At 40.5% G+C, this 19883-nt stretch overlaps 1 protein-coding gene across 3 annotated transcripts in view; it reads right to left on the reverse strand.

Annotated features, from left to right (window-relative positions):
* heph (polypyrimidine tract-binding protein 1 heph) overlaps window positions 1-19883 on the reverse strand; it is a 358510-nt gene that overhangs the window by 304335 nt on the left and 34292 nt on the right. Inside the window, exon 2 of one of the 3 annotated variants that reach the window (XM_046623389.2) lies at window positions 5041-5065. The exons of the other annotated variants lie outside the window; for them this stretch is intronic. Coding sequence (XP_046479345.1) covers window positions 5041-5065 — 25 coding nt within the window. The remainder of the gene's footprint in view (window positions 1-5040; window positions 5066-19883) is intronic. 3 annotated transcript variants of the gene reach the window in all.

The raw sequence follows: 19883 nt of genomic DNA on the forward strand, positions 1-19883 counted from the left end.
GATTGATTCTTGGGAATAATTAGGGCGATAGAAGTTAAATTTCCCGTTTGTATCAACAGTGAAAAGCGCTCCGCGAATAAAGTCTTGAAAAACGTTTCTTCCTTGAACCGTGGAGGTAAATCTTGAAGCACAGAGCTTCTGTCTGAAAAAGGTCAGACCGCCCAGGAGGGTTGTTTAAGAGCGAAGGTCAACGAGGAGTCTAAATTCAAAGGCCACGTGACCGCAAGGACTCGCAATTACTGCTCAGAATTTTCAGCGCGGTTTAACCCCCTAATATTCGTATTCTCAGGAATGGATCGAGAACGCGTCACCGGGTCCCATTTCCATTGAAATATTCCATTTAGCGAAGAGAAACGAAATATCGAAAAGGAAGAAAAAAAAGAAACAAATTGCGTGATAATTCGATAATTATTTACGAGAAACGAAAAGAAACGAAGTGGAACGAAACGATAAAGGGTCAACCGAATTCTGCATGGCGATGCAGGCGACGAGGACTATCGACACGTTTCGATTCATTTTGCAAGTCACCCTTCGAGCCTCAACGACTCTCGGCTTTCCCGCATCTCTGTTTCTATTTTCATCCCTCTCCGCTGCTTCAGACGAGGCGGTATCGATGCGTGGTTTGATGGATGGATAGACGGACGGATGGACGGATGGACGGATGAATGGATGGATGGATGGCGTGACGAAGGTGGAACACGGGCATCGACCACACACCATTTCTCTCTACCGCTTTCCGCCAGCCTCTTCCTCTTCTCTCTTCTCTTCCCATCCGGAGGTTTGCCGCGGAATACCAAAAGCTTCGGATAACCATAGAATATCTACTCGGATTTAACATTCAAATTTGATCAGGTAGCCGGCGGCGATGTATTCCCGCGGCTCGCTACGTCGAAGATCCGTTTCTCCTCCGTTCGCGCGTTGCGCACGTCAGTGCTTTTCAACCTGATTATCGTATACGCGTGCATGTATCGGACACGTTTCAAAGACCCGTTGTTTTTATCGCATTCTCATTACAATCAGCGGATATTCTAAGCTCGACAAGCGAAAAAAAATTTGCTATTTGTGTCAGATTTTTTCAGACCGCAATTCGAACAATGAAAATTACATTCAAGTTCGTAATGCAACTTTTTGTCAGTTACACGACTCTTTCGATATTCCATGACAAATTCTTTCAATTTGACTGTTCTCGAATGATCGCGCGACAAAGCTTTATTCGCTTATTCGCCAACGATAAGTGTCCAAATTCCGAAAACAAGTATATTACAGAGGTAAGTGTGTGACATAAATATTGCTTATCTTGATCGATGAATCGTTGATTCTGAACACGTTCGAAAAAAAGCTTGTACAAACAACTGCGGAGCTTATACGTTGTTCAGAATATGAAGTCAAAGAAACTGTTTCGAAATATGAAATCAATTTACTACCTCGCGATTCTCGGTTTTCAATTTTCAATTTACACTACCGTGTGTCGACGTTTCCCACAAGTATCTGAGGCTTGAATATCAATTTAGATATCAAGCTTCTGGAACAAGTTGCTCCGGCGCGTAATGGGGTGGCGGAATGTTCAACATTGTCGTTGTAAGCCAGTATTGAGTTTCAATTGAAATGAATCGGGTGCTTGACTGTACCGCATGTGAAAAGCGTGCACATTGAAATCGGCAGAAACGCGATGATACTCAACTTCTGAACTAACTTTTATTTCAATAACTGAATCGCGATTCACATCATCAGCATATGAAAGAGCTCGAACGACGGGTCTCAAACGAAGGATTCAAGAGCGTCGAAATGGTACGGAAGGGGAAAAATGTTTGTGAATATTTTACTTTATAAGCCTCATAAGTATGGAGAAGAATAAACGCAAGCCTTGGTCCGCAGGGTTAGATTTTCTCTCTTTTTTTTTTTTCCTCGTCGTAGGTATGAAAAGGAATATTTTCAAGGGACTGCCAGCTGCTGAAAGCACACGCGGAGCTTCAGGGATTGAGGATTTAAAACTTCCTTTCTTAAGGAGAAATCCAATTTCATTGAAGAGAGAAAGACTGCTTTAGATATATATATTATATTATAATATATCTATATATAATACTACAAGGCACCCACCGACGTAGGTATTTGCGAAAGGCGGGCAGCGAGGCGGCCAACGAGCAAGGTTTATTCTGTTTGGATGTTAATTTTCTCTCCTTGGAATACATCAAAAATTAATCCACGATTACATAATGCATCATAGAAATGAAATTGCCTCAAAGCCCGGGCTGCGTCCGCCACTCGGGTAGGTGCTAGAGTAGATACCGGGAAAATTTCCCGTCGTACATATTCCTGTGATTTTTTAAACATTCCGAAGAAAACTCGTACCTACTGAAAGTCTCGACTAGAGATTATCCGACTTGGGCACGTACAAGGAATACCGGAACAATCGGTTGCCTCATAAATCATTCCCTTTACGCTTTGCGAAGATTTTCACAAGTCCTTCGCCTCTGCGCTTGCATACGCGCTTAACCCTTTCAACCCCGAACCCAAAAGCCGTCCATTTCGCGTATCGCGTTATCATAATAAGTGGAAACGAACAAAAACTCAACCCTGCAAAATTTCTTACTCTCTAGGCTCCAATTACTCCAGAAGTTTTTCTCAATTAGAATTTAAGTCACTCAGCAATAATTGAAAGACTGTACTATTATGCACATGTATATGTATAACGCACGCGTTGGTTGATAGTAAGTCACAAGGCAGAAGTTGGCAGAATCCTTGTACGAATAATAACGGTAGGTAAATATAATTTGTGTAAAATATTTGTTTCATTTTCACATATTTTTGATCCTTTTAATTTTCCTTTTTTTTTTTTCTTGTTTTCTTTATTTCTATCCTGTTTTTTTTTCGGAAACGGAGGAACGGCAGAGGGCAGGGGTTCCAGATTGCGTTTAAATAATGTACGAGACGTGAAGTGGGTTCTTTAGAGAGTTGTCTGTGCAGAGAAGCAGTCAGTCGTTGGGCTTGGGCCGTCGGGGGTTCCCCTGCATCTTTATGTATGATATTGTAATGGCGTTGAGTGGCGTCACTCTCCGGGAACTTTCGTTCGGTTCTCCGCTCTCTGATCCCCCCCCCCCCGCCCCTCTTTCTCTCTCGCTCCCTCTCTTTTCCTCCGTAGGTAATACAGAACAGTTGTGTCGGTATGTAGCAGTCAGTGGAGGAAAAACGCGGGGTAATACGAACTGCGTGCAGGATCAGCGTGTCCCGGGTCAGCGATCATACAGCACTGCATGATCCGGTACGACGATCAAATATGATTAAATACGATCAAACGTGGCCTACGAATATACGCACACACTCTCACACACATATATACTCGAATATATCCATACCTAATTTAATTTGAGACGCGGTTCGCGAGTGGCGCCCCCGCCTCCACCCTTCGCAACCCTCGTCGGCCTTGCATCGAGTATCGCGAGCCACCGCAACGGGGCTTCCTTCTCTACGTCGAAACGTTTTTTCTTTTCTTTTCTTCTTTGTTGTCCTATATTTTTTTTTTTTTTTTTTTTCGGACGAAGGCATGCAACCGTGGTTCGGAATGATATGTCACGTAGTCGATGTTGGGGAGTCAATCTGATTGTGAGCTTAAAAGTTTCCCGGAAATATCGGCACCTACACCGGTTACTGCAGATATTTTACTACGGTTTACGCAAAATAGGCTTATATATCTGTGCGGAAATCTGTTTTACCGCTGTGGCACCGCGTTAAGAGTCGATCATAAAAATAATCTTTAGTTTACGCGAAGAGAAAATATTTCTTGAACCGCCCGTAAACGCGACGATACTTTTATTCTTATAAAAAATTAGTAAGTTTTCATTAAATCGATGAGCGTATTGATGATTTTATCAAATTATTTTTCATAGAGACAGAATGCAAGCAGAGAAGTGTATTGTAATGAATTGATAAAATCGTTAGCAAAACTCTTTCCGATCTCATGAAATTGCTTACCATATACATTGTCATAGAAACGATAAGTAACTTTTCTTAAGTCGAATAAACTTTTCTCAATTGAAATGAAAACTAGCTTATTTCACAGTGCAGAATCAACAGACCGTCTTCTCCTCTCAGTGTGAAAATTGAAAAATCGATCGCTTTTACGATTCTGGCACAAACGCATGCGAGGCACAGATACACTTTCGCTGATCATCCGAAGTTGAGAAATTGCAAAAACGAGTATAACCACGTGCATGCGCAAACGTAATACGGCTAAGAGGAAAGAATAAGAAACACAGCATGCCTGCGATATACAGTTAAACAGAAAAAATTTATAGATCAATATATCGTACATACTCACAGTTTTCAAGATATTTTGAAGATAGGAGATGTGTCGAGTTTCGCAATCATGCGGATCTGAGTGTGCGGAGAACGGTTTCTTTTTCTTTCCGCGAAATGATCGAGATAAAAATTGACGCAGGGCACAAGAGTTGGTGGTTGTCGAGGGAAAAACGGAAGTAAAACACGTCATGGTAAAATTACAAATCGATATGAACACGCGGTTGTTATTTATCAACGTATTCTATCGCCGTCAAACAAGACCGTTGTAAAGATAGGCAAGAGCTGCTATTCAATTATTCAACTGCCCGACGAGACAAGCTGAGTGATTCCGCGAACAAAAACTTACTTCCCACTGGCCTGTTAGTGCCTTCGCACACGTGGCATTACAGCCACTTGATGATACATTTTACCCGTGGGCTCTGACTTTAGTTCCAGCCCTCAACTTGTTCCGATTGCATTTTTGTCACTGGATGAATTTACCGGATCTAAATGAACCTTCAAGCTTAAGTCGGCATACATTCGTAAGGGAAGGGATGTAATGACTGCGCGCTAAATAGAGTCTGTTTTATACTGAGATGAATAAGCGTCGCCGTCGGTGTTTCCAGAGAATTACAAAGTTCAAAGAAAACCGTGGGGGTTGGCAAGGGGTTCAAGCATAAAGAGATGAGAGAACAACAAGAGATTGAAGGAAACGTAGAGCAGATAAGAGAAGGCAAATAAAAAAGTGTAAAGAGGAGGTCGTACCTTATGCCCACCGTGCAGAGTATCTCTGTAAAGTAAACAGAAAAGAGAAGAGTTAGAAAAATGGTCACACGTAACGGATATATCTATAACAGGTATAACGACGAGTATAAGACACAATAAGATATACAGGTAAAGTACACATCACACATATTTGCAGTTATTAAACATTATTTTTTTTTTTTTCACACTCATAGGTATAATCAATCAATAAAAACAAATCAGTGTTACGAAGGTAAGATGCATTAAAATACAGTGTACGATAAGTAAAAAAGAGAAGTCAGTATAGACAGGATACAGTAGAGATAAGGATGAACATCTATTACTTTGTTTACCGTGCACCGTGAAGGGTAATAAAGAGCAAAATTTTGGGAAAAAGATTGTCTTCTCCATTCACCCTTTTCTTTTTCTCTTTCTGTCGTTCTCCATTTGACGCTGCATCGGAGAATATGCGAGAGAGGGTTATTCGACACTGCAAAATCGAATGACACATCGATGGTCGTGTAACATCAAGTTACGGATCCATATCCATGTATGCAGTGTTTGATGGATTAGCCTACAAAAATATTCCGACAATCTGTAGTTCTGTTTCCGAACTGATTGAAATTGGTCAAACAGACAATGTGTACATGTAACGCAATGTTAACTCGAACGTCGTTTTTGTAATTAATAATCGATCGGCGTTGTGCGCGGCGATACGGTAGTTATAATTTTTTTTTTTTTTTTTGTAACACAAGCAGGCCGATTTGCACGAGCGAATTATACAAATACGCTCCAAACTACAACCAGTCATTTCCAAACCTGAATCATCTGAGGCTCAAACAAAGAGAAAAAGAAATTTTACAACAATAATTAACGCATTATTCACATGGTCATCAAGCTGACTGCGAACTCGTTGTCCAGCTGTTCTAACTTCTGTCGCAATTCGATCTGGCCAAAATAAGCAAGGAATTGAGCTATGGTCGTTTGTGAAAGTTTAGAATGGTTTCTTTATTTTTTTTTTATACCTTAACGACTACGTCGCGTGTTGTTGCAATTGAGGAGAAATGAGCTGTTTCCAGAAAAAGAAAAAAAAAAGTGAAGAAAGTTCAGGAACGTGCATTACAACTTTGTCATATGGCATTTAATGAACAAAGGGCGCGAGTGATATGAAATATTGAAAAGTATTTAAAAATAGAAAACGGATAAATAAAAGTATGCTTTCAGGAAAGTAACGCCGTCGTAACGAGACATAAATTGAGATTGAACAAAAATATTTCCAACTTCCATACAATAATGCCCACCTGAAAATTGGTCTTTCGATTTATCCTCTGCTGTAATTTGTCGTCAAATATAATAGAAACGCAACACGAGAGCGGAGAGAAAAAGCTTTATGAAAAGTAATAATGCTAACGAGGTTCACTTAACTTTGGCTATGGCGCTATGGCCACGCGCTACAACACGCTGTCTATAACTCAAAACAAATTTATGCACTGTCACATTAAGAAAAGAACTTTCTTTATGCGGGAAACTGATCGCTTATCGGGCTAATGTATGCATAAAGAAGTGTCCACTTCACTCTGCACGCAGGACACACATCGGGTGGTTGCTTTGAGAAGTCGGCTATTTTTTCAGACGATGAAGAAAAAAAAAACAAAAAAGCAAAAAAAAAAAAAAATGCGAAATTGAGAAGGGAAATGAATTGTTTTAAAAATGCGTCGTGAATTCATTTCACACGCCATCGAATAAAATTTACGTTTAACGTTCGGCGCGTTGAACAGAACCAAGTGAGAAACGTTGTTCGAAATGACCTAGAAAACTTTTTCATGCATTGTTTCAGAACACCCAGTGTGCAAACGGACGTTCGGATGACGATAATTTTTCCCAATTCCATAACAAGTCAATATCAGAATACGTAGTGCTGGTTTTCAGGTCAACCAAAATGTACCTAAGGAAAAAGCAAACGACAGGTGCTCATCAATTTTCCGCCTAACGTGCACAGGTATTACAATAATGAATATTTATCTACTCAAGAATTATCGATTCACGTTCTAAGCATTGTACAATCGTCATTGTACTGTCAACGATGATTCGACCGAAGAAAGGTAAGCTCATGCTTGTGTATAACGGAACTGCGTTCAAGTTCTTGTACAATGATTGTAGGTATAACAAGTTTTTAATCATGTCAATATTGTCATAAACAGTTCCGATTAATCGACAGTTAACCGTGCAGCATGCATTAGACAAGCATAATTTCGTTCACAAAATGTCGATTGGCTGTCCGAAGCCGTCGGTTTTCGATTTCCGGCGGAATAGAGACGCTCGTTATGGGTTAAGTGGTTTTGTCACTTTCTACCTACCGGCGCTGACAGAGTTTCCAGTTTACCTTGAAAGCTTCAGGGATGAAAACAATATCTGTGGATTATAGGTCGAGCCTCCAGCTGCGTTTTCGACGACAAAGCGATACAACGACATGCCGGTATCTGATTGCATTCGGTTCGTAGTTTCGATCCGTACTATTAAGAGATTGAACATTGATACGGCGGTACAAAGACGGAATCTCGTCTCGTTTAGCCATTTCGGTCCGATCAAGTACGGAGTCAATTGCTACTATAGTCAATGCCAATTAGGATACGGAACATGTGAAGCGATGTAGATACATACACAAAGAACGTTATGCAGCCACGCGTATTATTGCAAACGTGGTTTTCGCTCAGAGGTTATATGGGTTCATATATATTATACATATGTAGGAAATTGTGTCAGAGGCGTAGTTCCTGTATTCCATTATAATCCAAGTCTAATGCAAACGGAATTAGACAGACGTCTCGAACAGCCTTCGGTATCTCAGATTCTCTAGATGGATTCGAACCCAACTGAGTTCTGAATATATTAAGCCAATTAATTCAAGATTTAGGCTGCTGCTCCCTCCGGCTTCCACGCACTGTTATAGCTGGTACACGCACCACTCGACTCTGCATCCGTTAATGCGCGGTGAAACCAAACTCTGTCGCCCTCCCTTCCTCAAAGCGTCGTGCTCCGATCGCGAGCACCGACATCGACAGCCGCGACGACGGCGATGTTGAAGCACGAAAGTGCGATGATCACCCAGTTGACGAATGACGAGAGACGAGAGTCGGAGGTAACCAACTCGCGTCTCGACTATCGTTGATCGGTTGAGGAGGACAACGAGGCTGGGAAGAGTCCCACGCCGGTATATCAGATAGATACCCACCGAAGTTCGGAATCCAGTATTGAAAAATCTGTCCGATGGTTCGAGTCCTCTGTAAAAAGGGTTCCGAGCTCGACGGTATAAGCCGCCTATCATTTTACGTCCTCGTCGTCCCTCGCGGATTTATTATACGGTCCATGAATGGGAACATTGATAAGGGATCCGGATCCTCTTTCGAGGCCGAGCCGCATTGCTTTCAAAAAATGTCCCTGGTTTTATACCCTGTCAGGTTCGGTTGACGGTCAAAATTCCGAATAATTAAAGTCCAGACTGAATGTTACACCGAATGTAAAAATTCAGAATCGTCAAAACTCTGAATGGTTCGAACTGCGAATGGTCGCAACTCATGGTTGAAATGGCGACTTCGTGGTATATACCAAGATTGGTAAAGTTCGTAGTTTTGACCATTCGAAACTTGGATCTATCCGAAGCTTTGATCATTCAATATCAACTATCTGTCCGAAGTTCGAGAAATGTAAACTTTGACCGTCGCCGATCATAATCAACGACCCGGCTGTTGGTTTTTTATTTTTTTCTTCGCAACAAAACCATCGCAACATCCCGTATATTCCTCATCAATCGCAGATCACTGCCAGACGACACGCCTACCCGTACCAAACACGAGCCTGCAACAAACATCACATCCGCACGATGCAAACGCGACGTTGGTACACAGAGAAGCTGCGGCCCGTGCACGAGGAGGAGTAGTTAGATCGAGGCGTAGTACCAGGAGAGTAGTCCAATGGTGGTACACATATATACACAATGCGGAACACTCGAAGCAAGGACATAGATAATCACAGACGTTGCGGTATGCCCTCGTGGAGTATGCGGGGCCAGAGTATACCGTTGGGTTGCGCAGGGATAACATTGTCAAGTGTGTCCTGGTCCGGGATGCGACATTGAGCAGGATTGGCCCTCGAAGGGCTCTTTGGCCAAGTGCGCGCTCACGGAGAGAGGAAGGCGGCGAGGGAGGGGGGGGGGGGGGGGGGGGGGGAGTGGTAGAAAACGGGAGATGTGGGTGAAGGGTGGCTCCCTCCCCCCTCCCCTCGACCCCATCCTCAACCGCCACCGCCTCACCCACGAGTCGAAATGCACAGGGGCAAACTTACGCAGCTGCGACGGGCCGAAACAGCACAGAGGGAAACAGCTACAGGTAAATGTAATTAGGGGTTGATTGAATGGTAAGCACAGAGGTGTGTAATCGCCCGTTCCTATCGTCCGGCTATCCCTGCACGTTATACGTAGGTACAGGTATACCAACGAGCGTCGCTTCGGTCCGGCAGCGGGAACTTCACCCCATTCGCCCCCCTCCTATACTACCCCTAACACACTTCAATTCTGCACCTCGATTCGCCTCACTTCACCTTGTTGTCAACCTTTGGCATCGAGGATCGAGCAGACGTCTAAGGATCACTGGTAGTGTCGCGTGGTATAAAAAGAGTGGCGACAGCGTCGGGAAAACTATCTGCAGATATAGGGAGTTAGGGAAACGTGAGAGACATAAATACGTTTTTCCGATGGAAAAACATCCTGGTCATCTTCAAGGTTTAACTGTGCTTCGAACATTCAAAAAATCTCGATTTTCGAAATAATATCGTTCAATTTTCATGCGTTATTTCGCGGATAACTTACGCAGTACTCCGCCTGTCGGTATGGTGAAAACTGAGAGGATTATAACGTGAGTTGGCGGTGTCGAAATTGACACTGAATACAAATGACACAAATTTTTGATGAAAAAAATCATAGTATTTTATCTCAGCTAAATTGTCGCCACTCTGAAGAGGGATGGTTGTGACGATAAGTGGACCGCAAATTGTGAGAGATGTAAATTTATTTCATTTGTATTTTCGAACGATTCGAAGGTACAGAAACGACGCGTTTTCAACTTATAGATTTTATTTCAAGGAAAGAAATGTTTACTATTCATATACCTATCTATAGTATAACTGTAAATTGGACAATTATTTTTATCGGATTGAGAAACTTCCAGTTGATCTAGTGAAATGAATTCATCACAGGCTTATTACATTAAACACAGAATATTCATTTGCTTTGAATAAATGTTTGCATAGCTAATTCAAATTCAAATGAATTGTTTTCCGTTCGCTTTATTGAGTTGAATTTTTATTTTTTTTTTTTCATGTCAAACATCTCATTGATAGAACGCAATCAATTTAAATCACTTAACGTGTATGTAAGTCCGAGACATTTTTTTTTACAAAATGTTTGATATGCCATCCTGACTATTGTAATTAGATAAAAAATATTATAAAACAAAAAATGCGATTAAGAACCGCGTATCTTTCCAATATTGATATTTGAATCGTACGCGTGCAAAATCGACAAGACAAAAGAGTTGAAACAAAAAGCTGTGCAAATTAATTTCGAAACGTATACAAAGCCGAAAAATAACATGTATAACGAAATATTTCCTTATCGGTTTTCGTCGTTTATTAAATTGACGCAAAAGTCTGGATTCGGTACACCTGAAAGTTTCCGGCGCTCGAAAGGAAATTAGGAACGCGATGATGGACTTACCGGAGTTAACTGCGATGATGCAGATTGGAACTACAACTTTGAGGAGAGACGCTGCAAAGTTCATCCACGCGTAGCGTTCTATCATTTTGACTGTATTTGTACACGGTTTTCGATATAAATGTTTCACTTTCCGTTCGTCACAGCGTTTTCCGTTTTCCGCGTGGGGTGCGATTATCGCGGACGCGGACTTTTCCCATTTCGTCCACAGAATACAAGGGTTGAGTTAATCGGAGCGTTTAAAATTATCCAAAACTTTGATTAAACGTAGAAGCTAAAATTCAACCGCAAAAAAGACGGTAGAAATGAAAGAATGTCTCGCATCCTGAGAAGCAACGGAAATTTATGACTAGTCACAAAGCTGACCACCAAAAAGAAATCGGCTTGAATTCACCATTGAATTACTCGCAGTTTACGATACCACAGAGATAGTGGAAATCTTGCGACCAATGAGAATGGGAAAACCGGAGAACTAGGAAAAAATAAGGAGGGAAAAAAGAGTCGGGTACTGCAGAAGGAAGTGGCAGGAATAATGGTCGAAGGCTCCGTAAAAGTGCCTATAAAAATATATAAAAAGCTCTTTTAATTTCCGTAAGTCATCAATCCATTCCAGCCGAGCTGATCCGACGCCTGCATGCAAATACTTCACGCTACGTCTACTCGGGTTTATTTTACAACGTTCACGGGATAAATCGAATATTCTTTCCCGAGACCGAGAAGATTGTTGCAACTGGGTCGCTTATTCCGGTGCAAGAGCGGCTTCGAACCGTTTTGTATTAGTTCCCCGGATTCGTCGTGCGCCAATTTAGTCCCAATTTTCGATTTGATTTAAACACGTGGCAAAAATGTGGTACAAACCGCTCGGCGAATAAGGGAAAGGAGAAGAGGGGGAGGAACATTTATTGCCGCAGCGACATGTTGCAAGGGACCCTGGCAGTTATTATACAATATAAGAGAGCCGGGGTTTACAATGCGAGCTGTACATTTGCATTGGTAATGGGAAACTTTTACCCAACTCGTTAATGTAGTAACCATTCAATCTGCCTCCCCCTTTCCTCTTCAATCCTCGTGGCTTCCCTGCACCAGCTACTGTTCAATTTATAACTTAAAAATTGACAAACCGAGTTAAATTTAATAAAGTTATAATTGCGCTCGATACATATAATGCTCGCTCCTCATGATCCCCACTTCCTGCGCCCAAGAATACGCCGTCAGGATACGATTCGAGTTTGCGGTACGACTTCTTTCCTGTCTGTTTCACGGAAAACAGAATAAATTTGTCGGGCTTGAGTTATAGTAAGATAGCCGATGATAGCCTGGTTTCAAGATTGAAAGATACAATCACAACTCAAAAGCCGAAACTCGCGATTCGTTACATTAGCAGTGAAGTTTTCGATCACGCTTCAATTTGCAACGGGAACGAACCATATTATTCATAAAAATTGGACAGGCCGGCTCTGTTCTTTGACACCGGTATTTAATTATGAGCAGGGATTTTCAACAGGAAGTCTTTAAAAATTATTGTAAGGCGATTATTATACGTACTTTATGCAGCGGAATCTTCAACCCGATGTAACAAAACAGTCTCACTGAAAATTTCTCTCAGAAGGATCGGGTACTGCGGTTAATGTTTAACTACATCGCATTGGAAAGCTTCAAAGCGAATTTGCTCCGCTGCACCGCAAATAATTCGCAGACAATTAGTTTATATATAATTGTACAACAACTGCTGGATGCGTGTATTATAATATATATATATATATATATATAAGCGACGGGATTATTGTTTTCGCTGCTTTGATCAATTCGCATGCAACCTAATACAGTGAATTTGCGAATACTTGATTTTCCGCAATACTAAATGTTTACCATATTATATCATCCAACTGTAAATGCTAGAAAACAAGTTGGATTTCAACCCAGATCGTATATTTATGCGAGGAGAAACGGTAATTATGCTGTTTGACGATCTCGTGCAGCGCGTCGTCAAACGGAACGAAACGAAGGAAGAAGACGGGGTGCTTTGTGTTCACGGAGATAACGGATTTGTTGAATTTATCAAATACGGCAAAAAAAATAAAAAGTCTTTTTTCAATCAGAGAAATGTTATTTAATTTTTTTTTTTTTTTTGTTAAGTGGTCTGAACAACAATTCGTGACATCGATCGAAACTCTATTTATTGGAATGGACAAAATATTTCTTTAATCATAACTGATCACCGTATTCGGTAAGGTCAATAATTTTCTTTATCACTTGTTATTTTCTTCTTATCCTGCTGCATACCTGTAGACAGGGACGAAACGAGCAGGGTGAAATTTTGGTGAGCGAGAAGGGTGGGGATAAAAATATAGAAAGATTAAAAAACAGAAGGGTCGCGATATTGAAATTTTTGAAGAAGTGAAAGTTCGATTTAATAAAATTTAAAGGTATAAAAATTCGAGATACGAAGAAGAAAAAGAATAGAAAGGTCAGAATACAGATTACCAAAATGTAGAATCGTCTGAATTCGTCTCGATAATATAGAATTTGACCTTTCTACATTTTGTCTTTCCGTACTTCTACTTTCTATATTTTCAATTTTCTGTACTTTGACTTTCCATATAACGATAATTCTACGAATTAGATATTCGCGCCTTTGTAAATTCGATACTTTGACCCTTCTGTCAATCGGCCATTCCAATTTTTTAGCCCCACCCGTCTTCTCGAAGAGTATGAGGTAAACGAGAAAAGACGCAATTTCTACTACCGTGCCTACCCGAAGGGGTATTTTTTCAATTACACATCTGTCCGCGACATGAACGAACGGAGCCGCTCTCGGGCGAAAGCTGTGGCACAACCGACGCAGAAAGAAACACTCGTATTTCATTTTTGTATTCCCGCTGTACATTTGATTCGGATAAGCCTGCGGTACAGGTAAGTAAATGACGCGTACCTCTGTGCCTCGAGGAGACGTGGCCTAGACGCAGAGTGCCTACGTTTGACACGGGTCGTCGTTCCCTTTGCCAGGGGTTTCAGGTCGGCGTCGAGCCCCCGGGGTTTTTCGAGAGAAGAGGCGAGATGGGAGAAGACAGGGGAGGGGATGCAGAGCTCGGCCCCCTTATTTTCCATTTTTCTTTACTTTCCTTCTTCATTTTCTTTAGCCATTTTACAACCACAATCTGAAACCGTTGCGACGAAATTCCTCTTTCTCGGTATTAGCACTATATCACTGTATAATGGTGGTCCCTAATAGGGTTCTTTTAAAATTCTTATGTTACCAAGGGTTTAAACGCTTTCGATTTGTTGGAAAAAAAATAAATCTAATTGTAAGATAGTCCACTTTGCGAACGAAGTATCTTATGAAAATGACGTGGTAAATTATTATTTTTTTTTTTTCGTTCTCTTTGAAATTTTTAACTCGTTGAAGAATACACCGACAATAATGAAAAATAATACGTAAGATTAATAATTTCTCTCGATCCTTGTCTCCGCGTGCGAATCTCGTTATTTTTACGAAAATATGTTACGAACAGCCGCATAGAATATATATATATCTATATTTTTCAACTCTTGTACAACATCATGATATAATATCGTGTATAATATTGGCGAATTTAAAGACGCCCGGTAACATCTACCTGTATCCACGCGGCCACGGGAGGGATGGTACGTATATTACACGCTTATACGTCACGGTGGTTTTGAAGAGAACGTCAAGCGCAGTGACGGCCCCCCGAGGCTCGTGCCGCGTTTCAGATTTTCAACCCGTTGCGGTTCGCAAGAAATAATAACGTTCCAAGTGCAGCGCAGATCGAGCGAACGAGAAAGTCAGGAAAACAGTGGGCTGAAAATTGTCAGAAATGTACGGGTTTTAAAAGATTATCCTTCTTTGAAAACTTTCACCTCGCAGTTTTAAACCGCGTAGAAAATTTTTTTTTCGCACAAATTTAATTGAGGAAGAGCACGGAATCACTGCAAAAACTGGTCAAAGAATTATTTTTTGTAGGATTTGTTCGGTTCGCGAGCAAAGAAAAATTGTTCAAAATAAATTTCACATTATTGTTATTATTATTCTTGTTGTTGTCGTTATTATTATCGTGTTACGTAAACGGGGATTGGAAGATATAAAATAAGAATGAATTAATGGAATAAAGGGTTCATTTTTGTCATCTTTACACTTTTGTTTAACCTGCTTGAAAAAAATATTTCTGGGTTTTATTACGCATTCTCATACATATAACGGGTACGAGTCATGTTAAACTTCTTTTTTTTTTCTTTACTCTCAACGATCTTTGAAGAAGAAAAACACGTGAAAATCAAAACACTAAACAAAGTACGAAACAAGAAGTAAAATGAAAACGAAGGGCACATAACGCAGGGAGATTGCTATCTGATGAAAGTTGGTAAAAAAATTATTAAACGAATCTTGAAAATTTTAAATTGCTTTCGTCTGATCTCCCCCTATATTTCTCTCTCCCTCTCTCTCTCGTATTCTTTTTCTGCTTCTTTTTTCTCACCCTCCAACGTTGCGGTCAAAACGTTTGAAGGTCGAGTCTGAGGGCGCATAACAGCTCAAGAGCGAGGGTATCCACTCGAATTAAGACTTGACCGTCTAATTCGAGAAGATTTTAACTTTTCGTTTTTTCTTTTTTCCTTGTTTCTTTCTTTCTTTTTTTTTACCTCATACACCCTCACCGCGCCTCTTTTCATCCCTCATTTCTTTCTCTCGCTTCTCATTCCACTTTTCACCTCTTTTTCTTATTTCTTGCTTCATTAATTTTCTCAAATCCCCACGAGCTCTGATACCCGTTCCTGATTCTTCCGAATTTCTGCCCAAGCATTGGTTAAGTGGCGATTATGGAGCCAAATTAAAATAAAAATAAAAAAAAACTCCGCAAAGCCCCAAACATCCGATCACCCTGTCAGCCAATTTCGAATTCACTAATTCTCCCAAAAACTGAGCGTACGATATGATTCACATTATAGATCCAAAAAGAAAAAAAAAAAAAAAAAAAGTGAAAAAAACGGGTACGAGATTCAATGTACAAGAACTGGAAATGAGCACAAAAAAATGGGGATAAAAAGGAAAACTGCACGTTTCAATGCGGACGGGGGTGGAAACGGAAATCATTGACAATTTGCGGAGAATAGGGAACCTCCCTCCGATCTCTGAATCCACTTCCGGCGCGGCACTTTCGCGAGGTTTTCTCTATTAGGCGCAAAGCGTCGGGTCTGACTCTATAATATATATATATATATATATATATATATATATATATATATATATATATATATATATATATATATATCCACCCCCATATCCGTAAATTTCACCGTTATATAAGGGCTAGCGAAGTAGTAAAAAACGAGTAAATAAAAAAAAATTGAATGTTCGGATGGCGAAAAAGAAAAAAAAAATCCATGCAAAAATATTCAATGGGAGAAGCATATTCGCAGCTCGATATTTCGAAAAGGAATCCCCCCCCCCTCCCCCTCCCTTATCTACCTTCTATTCCGTGTAGGGTATACCTACATCCCGAAGGGTCACGAACGATTCGCGATATCCTGATTGCTGCTTTCGTTGTGCCCTGCACGTTCTTCCCTCCGTCTTGTATATTCCCTGTGGAACTACAAGCCACCGGGACGTCCAATTTTAAGCCTTGGCTCCCCTCCATTTGCACGATCTCGACTATACAAAATTTGCGAATCTTTGACTGCTGCGGGGAAGGATTGCTGGAATATTTTCACATACACATGTGACGATGATATATTATCGAAGAGTCAAAGAACGATGTTTGCGAAATCGGTTGTATACGCTCGTTGCAAAAAAATTAACGAACACATTAAAATCTCTTTCTCCCTATCTCTAGCTTTCCGCAAATAATCAGTTACGCGACTAACACTCAATTTTCAATTTTTTCATCTTCGTATTCCGGTGCTTTATTGATAAAGGTAGAACCGACTGGATAATTTACGTATCGCGCATCAACGCAGTCTACAAAGTGTAAAAGCGATGTCGTATCGATGACGGGAAAGCGAATAACAAGAGTGAAATGAAAATTTGAAGTAGGGGTTGAAAAGGAGAAAGAAGGCATCGCGCGTATGAATATGAATATTCCCCAGTGAATTACGTCTGTGCGTAATATCGTAACTCGTGTTTGCAAAATATTTTCATAAATTTTCGACATCAAGATTCGCCGGCTATAGGTACACGTATATACGGTATCCATTACACACCCTATGCCTGTAATAATATATACCTATGGATGGATCATCGGTGCGTATGTATATACACACTGTACGCGTGTACAGCCAGCAGCGCTTCAAAGTCCAATGAAATAAAAAATTTAATTTAACTAACGAATTAATGAAAAATTCAGCAAAGAAAAAAAAAAGGGAAGAGTAGATTCAGGCAAATCCTTTGATGCTGTTTGAGCTCGTGTAACGCGAGTCGACGTTGACGGGAAGCGTTATACCTGATCGCAAAAAAAAAAAAAAAAAAATTTTTCTTTTCAAAAAAACCACCACCAGACTGCAATGGCCGCCGCGGGCGATCGTATGTACATAAAGTGCAGCATGTAACTGATCGAAATTCACAACCATGTAGGTATTATATATATATAAATATATATATATATATATATATATATAAAATGTCAGGAAAATGTGAGTATAGGTAACGAGCTGTCAAAGCTGTAAATTGAATAGGGAAGATTGGGGTGGATTACAACATTGCCTGACGATCGAATTCGCTCTCGACGTGGAGAGAGCGGATCGTATCAATTCCTAAAAACAAAAAGGTTTCCCTCAAACGTCCGTTGGCTCCGTTATCAACTGACGACGATGACACATATAATGTAAGATACGGATCGACTAGGATCACGTCACAACATTTCGTAAACTATTATATTGTTCAAATTCGCCGAACTTGATTGTTCAAGTTTCACATGTTACCATTAATATCGTTAGAGATGATCGTTTGTTTTTTCGGCGATCAACGTAGATACAATCCAATTTGTCGAAGCTGTCACAAAAGTTGTACACATTTCACTTTATACGAGGAAGGAATAAAAGAAAAACAAAAAGAAAAATTCACAAGGGACGGTTGCTTTCTTTTAAAAAATTGTTACGACTTGTCGAATTTGTCCGAACGACTGCCACATCGGGTTTTTGACACATTTCATTCGAAAAATAACTTTATTATGCATTATCGCGTTCCTCGTCTCTTTCAACAACTGACAGCAGGACGCGTTACGAATCCACGAGGTTAGGCTCGACGTCTCACCCTCTCATTAACTTGTCATAACCGCCTATATATACCGGGATTTTTTCACCCGCGTTAAATACATTACGAAAAATAAAAACAGTGATTTTTCATCCCTCAAATAATGCACCCTTTCCCGTCGAACGACAATAAATCACGTTAATTCACAGCCCGACGATAATCTTCGACGGATATTTAACCAATACCATTGAAAAAAAAAAAAAAAGAAAGAAATAATAAAAATAAATAAATAACGCGTTAGCCACCTATGTATGTGTGATAACATATCAGCGATTCCGACATCATCTGCAGTGCATTACGCGATATTATGAGACGGCGGAAAAATGACGTTTAATGATAAGCGAAAAAAAAAAAAAATCGTCTGCTCACGGACAAGACTTTTTTCTTTTTAAAAAAAATTCGTGGCCAAAAAAATATCACACACGCCTATAATTTATCCAATGTCGCATCTCGTTGAATATTCGCGGGAAATTCGTACTGTATGTATAATATTAGCCGACATTACGTGAAAAATAAACACGAGCTGCAAGGGTAGGTTATGCTGTACACTAATTCAGGTTTAAATAAACTATTAGTCTTGGAATTAAATTTGACGTTGACGACGAAGGGCTCCGAGCAGCGCCGCCCCGACTTTCTTGTATCTCATATAGGATTCTTTTGGATGATGCTGTCTGAGCGAGAACCTTTGCAAGTTGATTACATCGCCCGGAGCTTTTCACCTCTGACCCTTGTGTAATAACTTTATATACAGAAGGATTTTACCGTGCATAAGTACGCGGATGAATTCATAACAATTACGTTCGAATTACGATCATAATTACAGTTTATTACCATAAAAAGCTATTCGATTTAATCTGAAGAAACGATAGATATGAATTTTGAAACTCATTAGATTCGCGATGAATTACAATTTCCGACATCGGCCGGAAGACAACTGCAATGTATTAAATAACATCGATAACAACACACATTTTATCTACAACGGATAGATTCCGATAAAAGACACGATAGAATTAAAATCTCGAAAATTTATCGTGACGATAATAAAAGAAAATAATTCCAGCAATCGTCACATATAAAGTGCGGTAAACCGAAATTATTTTCCGCAGAGTACATAATCCGTAGACAATATATAAATAACAGGACGAATATTCTACACGGTATGATAATATAAAGGGAGAAGTACGTTGCGCGAAGCGCGCGTTAATTTATCGTAACAAAAAGAGAAGTCGGGTGTAAAAAAGAGAGGTGAAATGATGAAAAGTAAAATTCTCACAGACTCCGGCGTATACGGACGGAGTGAGAAATAAAAATCAGGGGAATAAAAATGTATAATCAACGAGCGGTCGTCAGGGACAGAAGAGCGGCAGGTGCTACCGGACCATTTCCTCCAACACCGTCGGGCGAGTAATATGCATGTAGGCAGCCAACGTATGCAGTTGCACCCTGAATCTAGTGGAACTGCAGCAGCACCGAAATCCGAACGCGCTTGAGCTGGGCGTGGATTCGTGAACGACACAGGCACGCGGACGCTTGGATCTGCACGAATGACGGATGGGGGTGTGCAACGGTGGTCGCAATTCTCCCGTAATCCTCTCCTCTCCTCTCATCCCTGCAATTTTCCTCCACCCTACAGACGTTGCACGTGAGCGCGTTACCTCCGTCGCTATCAACGGTTGACACCACGAATGGCTAGAGCCACCTCGATCCGACCCGTGCAGTGGATCGTGCAAAATATTCGCGGTGTATTCGTCTCTCGATTTTTCTGCTTTTTTTTTTTTTTTTTTTTTTTTTTTAACTTTTTCGTTTCTTTATTTTCAAATTCATTTGACC

Source organism: Neodiprion pinetum, chromosome 4, assembly GCF_021155775.2.
Source record: "Neodiprion pinetum isolate iyNeoPine1 chromosome 4, iyNeoPine1.2, whole genome shotgun sequence".
Taxonomy (NCBI): Eukaryota; Metazoa; Arthropoda; class Insecta; order Hymenoptera; family Diprionidae; genus Neodiprion; species Neodiprion pinetum.